Below are 12,856 nucleotides of genomic sequence, written 5' to 3' on the forward strand. Positions count from 1 at the left end.
CTGCTGCTACCTTCAGGGAAAACGCAGTGCGTGCGTGTGTGTGCGTGTGTGTGTGTGTGTGTGTGTGTGTGTGAAAGAGAGAGAGAGAGTTGCCCAGACAGACGCAGTAGCAGACGTGCCCGCTCCCGTCTCTCTCCCTCTCTCTCTCTCTCTCTCTCTCTCTCCCCCCTCTCTCTCTCCCTCTATCACACACTCCCGGGAGCAGCGCTTTGACGCACCACGCAGAGTTGGATTATAGTATTGCGCGCTGATCTTTCACTGGGTTTTTTTTTGTATGTGTCCCTCGCATTAGCTGCACTCTTGCCACTGACCGGCAATTAATACATTATCGGAATCAATATCTCTCCGCCGCGGTGACCTCTGTTGAGCTTTTTGGGAGAACCAAGCGCTGCCGCTGTTTCCTCGCCGGACGCGTGTAGTGAATTAATAACCAGCCTTACCTGGAGAGAGCGAGAGAAAGAGGGAGAGAGAGAGAGTGTGTGTGTGTGTATGCACTAAGTGTGTATGAGAAAGAGTGTGTGTGTTTCTTTGGATCAGATCAAGGATCGAGGTGTTTCACCGGCTTTGGCTCCGCGCACTCTCATTCACAGACGCGACGCACACCGGGGGGATTTGGGCACCGCATGCCGGGGACATGTGGAAGTTTGCGCCGCTGTAGCGCAGCCACAGAGCCGGTCTACCGCCTCGTCGACCTCCCCTCTTCCTACCCAGGGGGACCAAACTCCCGGTGCACAGCCTTCACACACTGAAAAAACCCTTCCAACAGGACCCCAAATGTAAATCCAGAGCGAGAGATCTTCAGAAACACACGTCTGCAAAGGGAGGACAGTGGAAAAAAAAGGAGGACGGCATCCCGTTGCGTGAGTTTGGTGAGGTCCTTCGGGGGATTTCGGGGCTTTTATTTTTTGATCGCCCTTGTATTTTCCTCAGCATTTTGTGGGTCTCACATTGGCCCCACACTTGCCGCAGTGATGGTGGGAGCTCCGTGCCCCGTTGGCCCTGGCCGCTCCCCGGCGACAGTGCGGGGGCTGCTGCCGGTGGCCGCTCTCTTCCTCTTGGTCCTGTCCAGCGGAGCGGACGGTCAGCCCTGCCCGGCCCAGTGCTCCTGCACCGGGACTACAGTGGACTGTCACGGCCAAGGGCTCCGCAGCGTGCCCAGGAACATACCCCGCAACACGGAGAGGCTGTGAGTAGGCGCCGGGGGCTGCGCTTTACCTACGCATAACATTAAGCAACAATTTCACAGGGAGAAGAAGGAAAAAAAAATCAGTGGAACATGATGTATTTATCTGTCAGTGATGCTTAGTGACACGTGCGCATTGAGCTCATCTTATTAAGTGGATTTTAAATAATGCTGTGGTTTTTCTGAAGAGTTTTAAGAGTTGCTGTATTCATCATATCTCCTTGTAGAACATCCTGAATTACACTACCAGGAAATTCTACCAGAAACAATCTTAAACAATGCCATTATTTTCTTCTACATGTGCAGCGCCTTTTAAACGGCACCCTGAAGAGCATATTAGGAGGATTTTTTTTTCCTTCCTTGGGGACCACATCTTAATTACGCAGAGCTTTACTTTGCAACTAACGCGTCCAACTAACTGTACTTTAAGCTCTAAACGTCACTGATGTGTATTTTATGTAAATTAGAAGAAACATCGCACTTCTTGTTGCTCGTGTTTAACGCGAACACTCAGTCAGATGTTGATCGCGGAGCTGAAGTTCGGGGGCTGCTGGCTGTCTGTGGTTGTGTTGGTGGTTTCGCACTGTTGCACCAGCGCAGCCTCCGTAGACCACATCGGTTTGTCTGCAGACCAGCAAGTTAATCAAAAACGGATTTTGACAAGTGGGCTTTGAGTTTAAACAGGTCGTATTTTATCAGGCAAAAAAAAAAAAAAGGCCCCTTCACGAAAATGAACATTTGGCCAGTATTGCGCAGCAGCTCCTCTGAAGCTCGGGTGACAGTCGTGCGTTGGCTATGGCACACCAAGTTAAAACAAATAAATCACCTCTCACTTGACCTGCACACAAATCTTGTTTTATTAAAGCATCATCTCAAATGCACTGACAAAACCCCCCTCTTTAATCATGTCTCTGTTCAGGGATCTGAACGCAAACAACCTCACCAAAATCACCAAGGCGGATTTTGCAGGACTGAGGCATCTGCGAGTGTTGTAAGTGGCTTTTTTATTTCAATTTCTCCTCCTCTTTTCTCTTTCTGCAGATAAGAAAACAGTAATATTCTCACATACAGCTCTGACAAGCACCACCTTATATTTTCAGAAAAAAAAACCCACAACAACTTCTCCACAACACACACAGACATTTAACTGTTTCCCCTCCTGTCTTGACTCCGGAGCTGCCAGCTCTGCATCCAGGGGTTGGGAAGGTTTCAACCCAGCCAGAATGTACGTCCTAACAGAGCAGCAGTGGCACCTGTTAATGCTGTCGTGTTAATCTGCCAGTGGAAGTGTCAGGAGGGGGCTTATTTTAACCACCGGGCCCCGGGGCCCCCATGTGCTGGAGTGATTAACGTGCTGGCGAGGAAGTGATGGAGGGCAGAGAAGGGAAAGAGATAGCGGTCATTAGGTGTAACCACGGAGGGAGGAATGCGGCTGCTGGAAGGGAGGGAAGGAAAGGAGAGGAAAGGGAAGGAGAGCGTCAAGTAGGAACAGGTTTTCTTACCTGGGATGGATCTGCGCTCAGAGATTCCCCCCCCACCCTGCAAACACCACTGGTGGGACATGCAGAGATGGCCTGTTCCTGTTGTGTGTGTGTGTGTGTGTGTGTGTGTGTGTGTGTGGTGCTATTCAGTGGCTAAAAGTGAATGGCAGGGAATACACATTGTTGGAATTCCTCCAGAGATTATATCCTTAATTGTGTGTGTGTGTGTGTGTGTGTGCTCCAGTTTGCACTTTAGCTGTTTCCTGTGTGTTCACCAGGTTGCACTAACACATCCTCAGGCCTTTATATTTCAATTAGACCTGCAACAAACACCTCCTTATAATGAATTTGGAATTTTTTCCCTCTATTTGGGCATTTTTAAATGTCGTAGGAAGCATTTTTAAAAACTTAGGCCATTTATGAGAAGTGGATTTCACCATTTTTCCATGTGTAATACAATCAGAGGTTAATTTGTGTTCATCGTGAGCCTATAAAAACGTGTCGTTGCTGAGGGAGCTCAGTGGAGTTGCGCTAGTGTAAGTGAATGAGTAGTCACAGCTATGTGGTTAGATAGAGAGTAAATTGGATGATAGATGAGTCGCTGTCCAACTGATGGGCCAGTTTTAAAGTCAATTCTGGGGCTCTATCGACCTGCTGCTGATTGTCTTCTCTCTCTGTCTCTCTCTCTCTCTCTCTCTCTCTCTCTCTCTCTCTGCCTTGCTGTTTCAAAATTCTATCACTTTCCATCTCCACCAATCTGTTTTTCTTTTCTTCACACCCACCGCCGCCACCTATCTCCTCCATCTCACCCACTCCTGTCTCTCGTGTCAATCTCTTTGCCTCTCTTCTTCCCTTCCTCTCTCTGTTATCTGTGGCCCCATCCAGCCGTCTTTGTCCTTTTCTTTGGCCTCTCATGGTTTCATCGCACAAATCACTCTGTCAGCTCTCACGCTCTATGTGTCTCTCTATCACTCTCTTTTTTCCTCCCTCCTCTCTCTCTCTTTCTCTCTCTTTTTGTTTTTTCTTCTTCTGTCCAATTATCATAGTCTCACCCTCTCTTGGTGTTTCTCTCTCTCAGGCAGTTAATGGAGAACAAAATCACCACAATCGAGAGAGGAGCCTTCCAGGACCTGAAGGAGCTGGAGAGACTGTGAGTGAAGTTGTCGTCCACACAGTTGCCATGTTATTGTGCACATTTTAGGGGTTTACTATCCTCGCATGCACAAAAATCCATCAAGTAGACTCATGTTCTTTCACACAGATAAACAGATGTCATCATATGTTGTTTTAGTGAGGTGTTTGTCCACCACAAGCTGCGCTGATATTTCTTTTTAGAGATTCTGTAGAGCTTTACTTTTTGGGTTCACATTGTTCTTCCAAGAGATATTTCCTCTTCTGCTGTTTTGATGACAGCAGAGGGCTTTTTAAAGTTCCTGACACACTGCAATAACAGCAACCTTACAGAATGCACAATAAATCATAAGACTGTGTTTGGTGATGAAAGTCAGAAACAAAAACCAGCAGAGATATGTCATCGGATTCAAAATTGAGCATACAGCCTTGCATCGACTTGCGTATTCTGCATCATTTCTTGCCTTTTTTTTTTTGATTGATTAGTTTGTAGATTTTTGTTGCAGCAGCAACAGACGCATTAATAAATTTCTGACGCTACCAGAGTTTTGACACACTCCAACTTCAGCTGCCAGATTTTAAATCAGCTTTAGGTGGATATGTCTAAAGTGCAATCTGGGAGTACTGTTTTGGAATGAAAACAAAAGTTTTCTCCACATTTCTCACACAACCGTCCAACATTTGTTATGGGCTTGACGTGTCTGGCCGTAATTTCCTATAGGCGTTCGATCATTTTCATACCTGTCATTCCACTCAGTGACCCCTGGTGCCTTGTATGGAAGCATTTCTCGTGTTTCGACGCTCGTTTGCTCAAACTTCTCCTCGGTCACCGTTCTTCATAATCATTTAACCCAACTCGGCCCCTGCCAACTTCTCCGTCCAAGAGGAGAATTTTGAGACGGAGTCACGGGGGGAAGCGAATGAGGAACAGCCAGAGGTTGTTACGGCGCCAACCTGGAATCAGAATTCAGCATCCACCCCTAAGGCTGTCGAGGCATAATTAAGTCTTTAGCCTGTGTGTGAGGGAAAATAAGGGGGACCTGACCGTCTGACTGGTGATATGGCTGTCTGTTATTAGGAGCGCTGAGCTAAAACTAATGCAGTCTCATACAACAGTCCTGCGAAACTCGACATGAAGGCTATAATGCTCGGTTTTTGTTGGAACTAATTTAGAGAGCTGTTGATTCAACCGCACATTCATTTTAGAGACTGCAGTTTGCGACGCTGTTAAATTGTGTTGAATTGTACTGACAGGTGTTTCTGTTCATTTGATTGCCTGCTTAAATCATAATGTCATAATGCAATGCAGTTTAATAGCCCGAGCTGTGTCACCACCGCTCTTAAACGACAATATTATGTTCATAAAGGCGGGATTTAATGCAGGACTCTTGTATTTGACTTTCAGCCAGGTGCACCTAAAAAAAATGGAAACTGAGCATCTATATTCGTCTGTGCGTGTGTGTTTGCATTATGTGCAATGACCAACAGTCGGTGACATGCTGGAATGCAGCAGACTGCGACCGAGTGTGAGGAGGCTTCGGTGACAAGCTTTTAATTAAAGACACACAAAAATCCTCTCTGCTTACACACACTTTTACAAAAACAGACATCACCAAATACACACGGAGGTATTCACCTGTACACATATACAGTAGTTCAAGATCAAAAGAAGGTGCTTAATCTTTTTGATGGATGTTTTGGGTGAATTTTTCAGGAGTAGTTGGGATGAAAGGGATAAAACGTCACGATTCCTGTCTCGGCTCTGTCATTCCTGCTTTTTTTTTTTCTCAGCTCTCTGCTGCACTGTAGCTGCTCTTTGTTGACAGAGAGAGAAACTCTGTGGACCACTATAGGGAATCTGCTAGTGTTTCTCATGCAACCAACGCTGGGCTCTGTCCAGCTAAGCAGTTCTGGGAATTCCTGCCCAGAGCTGTAGACAAAGAGGGCAACCTTTAACTGTGCATGGTCTGGATTTAACTGTAAACTTTGATTGCAGTTATACTCACTACAGAGAGGTGGTGCAAGTTGCTAAATAGCACGTACACATACATTTGAGCTACACTGTAAAAAAAAAAAAGAATAGTTGAGAAAACTTAAAATTTCAAGGCAACCTTTTGCAGTAAGATTTTTGAATTGTCTCAACGATTTGCTACTTCATTGTCCTAACTAATATTTAATTGTTGTACCAATTACGTTTACATTGTTCTTTGAATAGTCTCGACTATTAATGCTTCATTTAGTCAATATTAACTTGTTCATTAACTAAATAGTGTGATTCACAGAACTACCAAAAGCTAATCAGCCCCATGACCATTTTAACTACAGTCAATGAATAAACAATAATTGTATTTTTAAAAATCCAGAGTTCTCAGTTGCATTTCCTCCATACTTTTATTTGTCTGTACTTAAAGTCTACTGTGCGTACAGATACAAATTAGAGGTACAAGGTTAGACGAGGTAGTGAAATTAATAGTTTCATTAAGACCAGTAAATCGCTGAAACATGAAATGAAGCACAGGCACCAACATCAACAAAGATATTTCAGCGCAAATGGAAGATCTGGGACGTCCTCCAGGACAATGGTTTCCTCCACAATCATGGCAATGTTCTGCACCGCTGCAGATGAAGTTGTTGCAACACAGTCCTCCATCACTAAGAGTATGCCCACTGCCACTCCCCTGGTAGAGTCATCTTCAGGATCAGACTCCTGTAAAACCAGAGCAGTGTTAAAAGGTGAGGGAGAGACACGGAGTGAATTTACTTCATGCAGTTAACCATGATCCCGTCTTCAACCTGGCGTTTTACATGCATATTGCCGAAAAGTGTAAATAAAGGCTTGCGAAAGACACCGCACGCATGACGACGTCGGCGCGGACAGCGGCATAGATTTAAATAAAAGCGTTTTTGCTCTGTTACATGCGCGAGTAAAAAACGTGACTGAGACACAAATCTTGAGGAAACAGGCAGGTAACTTAGCTTGTTTAACGAGCACTGTTAATTTAGCTACTAGCCAAGTAACCAAGTAGCCAGTTTACTCAAATTACATTTGAACATTTGGCAAAGCAGCAAATGTGTATCATCAAGTCACTCGCTATTAGTTAATATAATGACACCACGGTGATTTGCAAGCAAAACACTTACTTTCACAAGTTTGGCTGAAGGTCTTCCTCTGACACAGGTCTTGTCTATGTCAGAGCTGAGCTGTTATAAACTAACCGGGAGAAACATGAGGACTTGTCCTTGCTGTGTATTCTGGGAAACCCTGTGGGTTTTTTTCCAACTTTGTTGTACCAACAACAAATTGCAAATTCAGCTTATTCACAATTACATATTTAAACATAGTGAGGTGCACATTATTAGCCTGATGTGTATTTTCTAGTTAAGTACAGCTATTTTGATTTTTATGTTCAAACAATTCAGAGTACCACCTCTGCTGAATAGATCGTCGTTGTCTTTTTTACAGTGTAAACAGACTTAAAGTGATACTTACACATAAAGTGTTGATTAGTCTGCAAACAGCAATGACAGATGAAATCTTACATATCTACAATCAAATTCTGCTCGCTGTCGTTGTCTCCTTTGCTCTGTCTTGTGTCCGATGGTGACAAACACCTTTGACAGCAGCTCACTCTCTGATACAACATGGCTGTCCTCTGTTGTCCTCGCGAGAGTGTTCAACTGTAATGCAGCGTTTCTAGCGTGGCATGTTCACAAACACAAAGATGGAGTCAGTCATCAATGCCCCCCCACAGCTGCCAGACAAAGGCACGTCTCTGGAGTCTGGAGTCTGGGGGCTCATTTCAAAGGCCTCTGTCCTCTTGAGGGCTGGAGGGGGGCCTGCTGGGCACCACTGCCCGGAGGAGCGGGCCCTAAGCTGGGCTGACGGATCCACAGTGACTGCCCCCCACAGTGGAAGAAAACGGTTCCCTGTCTCATCCTTTTTTTGCGACAAGCCCTGCAGGGCCGGGCAGGGCTGGGTCAGGTGTGGGCCAGTAGCCTGGGGGGTACAGAGGAGGGGTAGGTGGTCGAAGGAGGTGTGGAGGAGATAGGCATGTCACAACACATGTGCACATACACAAACACATGCATTTGCATTGATACACTCATGCATGCGCATTCACTTACGCAAGGCTGCTCTGTCAGGACCGGTTTTATCTTCATTTTGTCTCCCACCAAACCCCCGCTTTCATTCATTCTTTAACTTCTCATGTTTTTCCTCCTTCACTTGCCCATCTGCTTCTCTCTCTCTATTGTCCTGTGCATATAGGAATGTCATACATTCTTCACTTTCACCCTGTGGGTGCAGGGAAGAGAGGAGTTCCTGATCCTCTTATCCGGCACTCACATTTGACTGCTTTATAGCCCCCATCCAATTCAGAGTCTGTGAGACTGAGAGAGATAACAGCCACAGACATGCAGAGAGAATGAAACTGTAATTACAGGTACTGAGACAATGATTCCAGAGACCAGCAGTCAGATACCGCCTCAGATAATTAGCCTGTAATTGAGTGATCACACTATCAAAGATCACTTTAACAGAAATGAATAATTGTAAAACTGATTACAGGTGGTGAGATGCGTCCATCAGCAGCGATTACAAGCTGGATAATGAAGCCTCAAAACCAAGTGATCGTGTTGTAATATGTGGACAATCTGAATAGCAAAAGATAATTGTGACTGTGATCCCAGATAGTGGTATATGGATTTCAAAGAAAAGCCCTGGATTAGTGCTAAATGATTAGCTCTAAAGCCTGTGACTGATAACATTGTGTTCGCTGATCATTTCGGGGCAAAGTTTGAAATGTTTATTTTTTTTCATTTTTACTGAGCAGCAGAGCTTGAAATTATCTGCACTGTGAAGACACAAAGCCATTTTCACTACAGCAGTTCTGTCTAAAAAGTCATTCTGGATAGATTTTTCCCAGCTCTGTGCTGCAGCCAACATTTGTTATATTTGTTGGTAAACACCGGTTCATGAGTTGAGGAGAAACGTTCTCCGTTGCTGCTGGATGTGAATGATTTTTGGCTTGTAGCAAAGGAATTTATTGGTCTGGATTCCTGCAGTTCTAGGTTTTAAGGCAGAGACGGTATCTTTCATTAGTGTTTAAATAACAGGTCGGATAAGAGAGTGTAAGTCTTTGGCGGGTGATTGGTCTTGGCTCACTTCAGATGCTCTCGCTATGAACCAAAAACCTGAACTGTTGAACCAGATGTACACACACACGCACAGACACTGGTCAGTTTGAAGTGGTTTTGGAGCCTTCGGGTCACGGAAATGTCCACAAGGTTTGTGTTTTAACTATGGTGTGTGTGTGATAGACTGTTAGTCGAACATGTGTATTATGGCAGCAGCAGCATTGGTGAAGTAATAATTGGTTTCTGAGGTAGTTTGTTATTTTCTTCCCAGCCAGACTCTGCAGGCCTGTAGTGCTGCACAGCTACACCAGTCTGGGGTGTTATGACTGTGTGTTTCTGACTTTATATTTGTGCGAGTATTCACGCGTGTATGCACAAAGATTTGGCGCACTGTGCGCGTTTTGCGAGAATGTGTGTGTGTTTACTGTGTGGTTTGTGGCCTCTTAGCATCTGTTTATGACTGCAGGGATTATCACCTCGCTGCAGTGTGACATTAGCTTGTTGGAGTGACTCTCACACCTCCGAGTCTTCATTCACTTTCAGCCAGACTTTGAGTAACGAGACATGACTGTGAAAGTACTCCAAGGCTGTTTACAGTATGCACATGCACACACACAAAAAGATAAAGATGCATTCCTTCAGGTCTAGAAACAAGCAGGCCCACCTAGGGATGTGCATTGCAAATTAGCTCAGGCTATAAAATCTGTGGCATGCGGCCCCAGTTCGTGCTGTACACTTGTACAAATAAGCATGAAATAAATAAAACCACTAAAACAGCAACAGAAAACTCAAGGTTGAGAAGGCATCTGTACTTTTAGATGTACAAAAGAGACGTTATGAACATTTACAAGCAGATCTTTAACACTCAGTTTTTTAAGTGAACCGACTGAATCATTTCAGCAGTCGAACCAACCTCACCAGTCCCACTGGAAACTCACAGGAGTTTAAGAAACAGTCACAACGCGCAAACTCTATTGCAAAGAGTTGGCTGCTGAGATTTTAACCTTTTTAAGTAGTGCTTTAGTGCCAAGCTGAATGTAACAGTTGTAGCAACTAAATAAATGCACAAGACACTCAGAGTCAGTAATGAAAAATTAGACAAAAAATGATGAGGAGTGAGTGCAACTCAGATAAAAAAGTGAACAAACTATCTGACTTGGACAAGCTGATTCGGCACAATTATTCATTATTTCAGCCTCCCTCTAATTCCTACTGTAAACTCAGGTTAAAAGAACAGTTGAATCATGTCATTCCCACGGTTTATGGGTACACGACCTTCACTGTAACACAAGTTTGCACAAGCTGTTTGATAGATAGTGAAGAAGTGTCTCTACAGATGTTTGGTGGATGAGTTGAGCTACTTACAGCAGTGATGCCAGCCTTTTTATTTTTAGTGCACTTTTATAAATGAACATTTCTGGCACATCCGGCAGATTCTCTAAAGAGAGGATCAGCTGCTTTCTGCGCAACAGCAAATATAACTATGAATTAAATCTCTTTGTAGCAATTTGAGGACAATCAACCGATACGTCGATAATGAAAATAACCAAGAGGCTGCTTCACCGAGATTGTCATCACAAGCTGCAAAATTTGCAGTTTGACATGCAATGTTCATTTTTATTAAGTTACAAAAGTAGCATGCACAAGAAATGTAACTGAAATAACAGCGATAATTTATTGAAGTAATAGAAATGCACCGTGCACAAGAAGCCTAATTAGTAAAACTGATGAATCATCTCTGTCGTGTTACTTTTAATGTGGACCTCGAACAAGCAAGATACAATAGTTTATGTCATAATTAGAATGATGCTCCTATTATCAAATTAATTAAGTGCATTTAAATGCTTTGGCACCTCAGAGACACTGTGCTGCAGACTGGATTTGATCTCTGTGTCTTCGCTTTATTTTCTGAGCCGCCTAAGTCTGACAGCATTGCATCTATTTTAAGAGGATGAGCTCATACCACCTCTCCGGCGTCGTCCCTCCTCCCCACCTCCAGCACCGGTCCGTGCACTCTCCCGGGGGGATGTCTAGCCCACTAACGGGTGCTCATGGCTGGGCAGGACCTGCAGGGGGATTGGGCCTCTCCGTGGGACCATGTGGGGCTCTTAGCTGCCAGAGCCAGCGTTAACGGAAGAGGAGTGAATAATTTAGAAACATCATTTCTGCGGGATGTTAAATATTTAAGCAGGCCTCTGATGTAACTGTGGAGTGTGAATGTGCGTGCGTAGGCGCGGGCACGTTCATATATTTGTGCACTTGTGGGTGAAAGATGGACACAGAAGGGGTGACGTTATTTAAGTCCACGGCGGCTTCTAGTGAAGCAAAAAAAAAAAAAAAAAAGAGGTGAAAGACGAGGGTGAGGAGGGAAAAGTCAATGAGGGAATGAAAGAGAGGTTTTAAAAGTTCTGAATGAAGTTGTGGCGAAAGTGGCATTTGTAGGATACATGCAGGTTTGTGTGTGAGAATCACGCAAGTTGTGAGTTGTTAGTAAGGAGAAGCACATGTCTTATTAGTTTAAAGTCAGTCACATTTCTGTGTTTCTTTTCTTTTTCACTTTGCTTCATTTCTGTCCAGTAGCAGCCAGCACAGCATCCGTCGCTGGACCTGCCAGAGTGTGTGTGTGTGTGTGTGTGTGTGTGTGTGTGTGTGTGTCGGGGTTAAACTGTTTCAGCAGCCCGTCTCTCATTGTGTCACTCTGTTGCCTCACTCTCCTCTGACTCACATCAAGGCACAACCACACACACAACACACACCGGCACACAAACCTCTTCACTCCACTCAACCAGGGTTAAATGATCGCACCCAGATTATTAAACTCACCCGAGTTCTCTCAACTCCTCTGTTTGTGTTTGTGTGTATATATATGTGTGTGTGTGTGTGTGTGTGTGTGTGTGTGTGTGTGATGATGGGTTGTTGTGAGTTCTTCCCCTGTGAGGGCCTTGTTTACTCAGTGGGGTCCTTTTCACACATTCGGTAGCCCGGCCAGACTGCCTGTTTGTTTTTCCCACATCGTCTCCTCTCCTCCGTCTTTGTGGTAAAAACTCTCTCCCCCTCCTCCCTTCATCCGAACCCCTTCCCTCGTCTTCTTCCCCCCTTGCATTCCCTCCGTCTTTCTCCAGTTCACTGTTTGTCTGGCGGCCATGTTGTACCCCTTAAATCATGGATAACCTGTGTTTTCTTTCTCTCAATCCACTAACATGTTTGTGTGTTTGACAAACTGTCTCCATCAATCTCCTTCTCCTTTCATACTCCCTTGAAATGGACTCAAATTGTATTACAATCAAAACAACATAACATAACCTGATATGATCATCAGGGAACACAAATCTCACTTTAAAATGCAAATTATACACATATGTAACCCCTTCGCCCGCACTGTTTGGATGGTAGAGTTTATTCCCTAATTTATGTTGTTTTTACAGGCGCCTGAATCGGAATAATCTGGCCGTTTTTCCCGAGCTGCTTTTCCTGGGAACAACGAAGCTTTACAGACTGTAAGTCATGTGTTTTTCTTTGTTTTTGTTTTTTAAAGTTCATCTTCTCCTATCTGTCACTCAATTTCCTTGCTTTGTTAGCCGAAATATTGTACAATCACTCATAGGTTGTGTTTAACGAGAGCGCTGCAAAGAAGGCTTAAGATCACTCAGAAACTGTTGATGCATGTAATGGCGTGTTGGTATCACCACAAGCTTGTACACTTCATTGGTTGTGACTGAAAATGACAAGGGGAAGTGTGTTACGGACGCTGTAAAGTAGAGGGAAAAAAGGAATCTATCTGTATTTTTGGTGTGACACAGCTTTGGCGTTTCACTTGGATGGAGGAGTGAGAGGAGTGAGAGAACAGATTTTTACATGGCTCTCTCCATGGAAGCCAGTTCAGTAGCTAATGGAGATTAGCACTCCAACAGCTGCTGCCCACTGG

The 12,856-nt window shown here is 44.5% G+C and overlaps 1 protein-coding gene across 1 annotated transcript; it reads left to right on the top strand.

Annotated features, from left to right (window-relative positions):
- Positions 1-223: 223 nt before the first annotated feature.
- LOC103365094 (slit homolog 2 protein-like) lies at positions 224-12,428 on the top strand (the record flags this gene model as incomplete). The annotated part of the gene is made up of 4 exons (XM_008292434.1): positions 224-1,186; positions 2,103-2,174; positions 3,743-3,814; positions 12,357-12,428. Coding segments are annotated over exons 1-4 (431 nt in total), but the record flags the coding sequence as incomplete, so codon positions are not given.
- Between the last annotated feature and the right edge of the window lie 428 nt (positions 12,429-12,856).

The sequence above is a fragment of the Stegastes partitus genome, unplaced genomic scaffold, assembly GCF_000690725.1.
Source record: "Stegastes partitus isolate 25-593 unplaced genomic scaffold, Stegastes_partitus-1.0.2 Scaffold810, whole genome shotgun sequence".
Classification (NCBI taxonomy): domain Eukaryota; kingdom Metazoa; phylum Chordata; class Actinopteri; family Pomacentridae; genus Stegastes; species Stegastes partitus.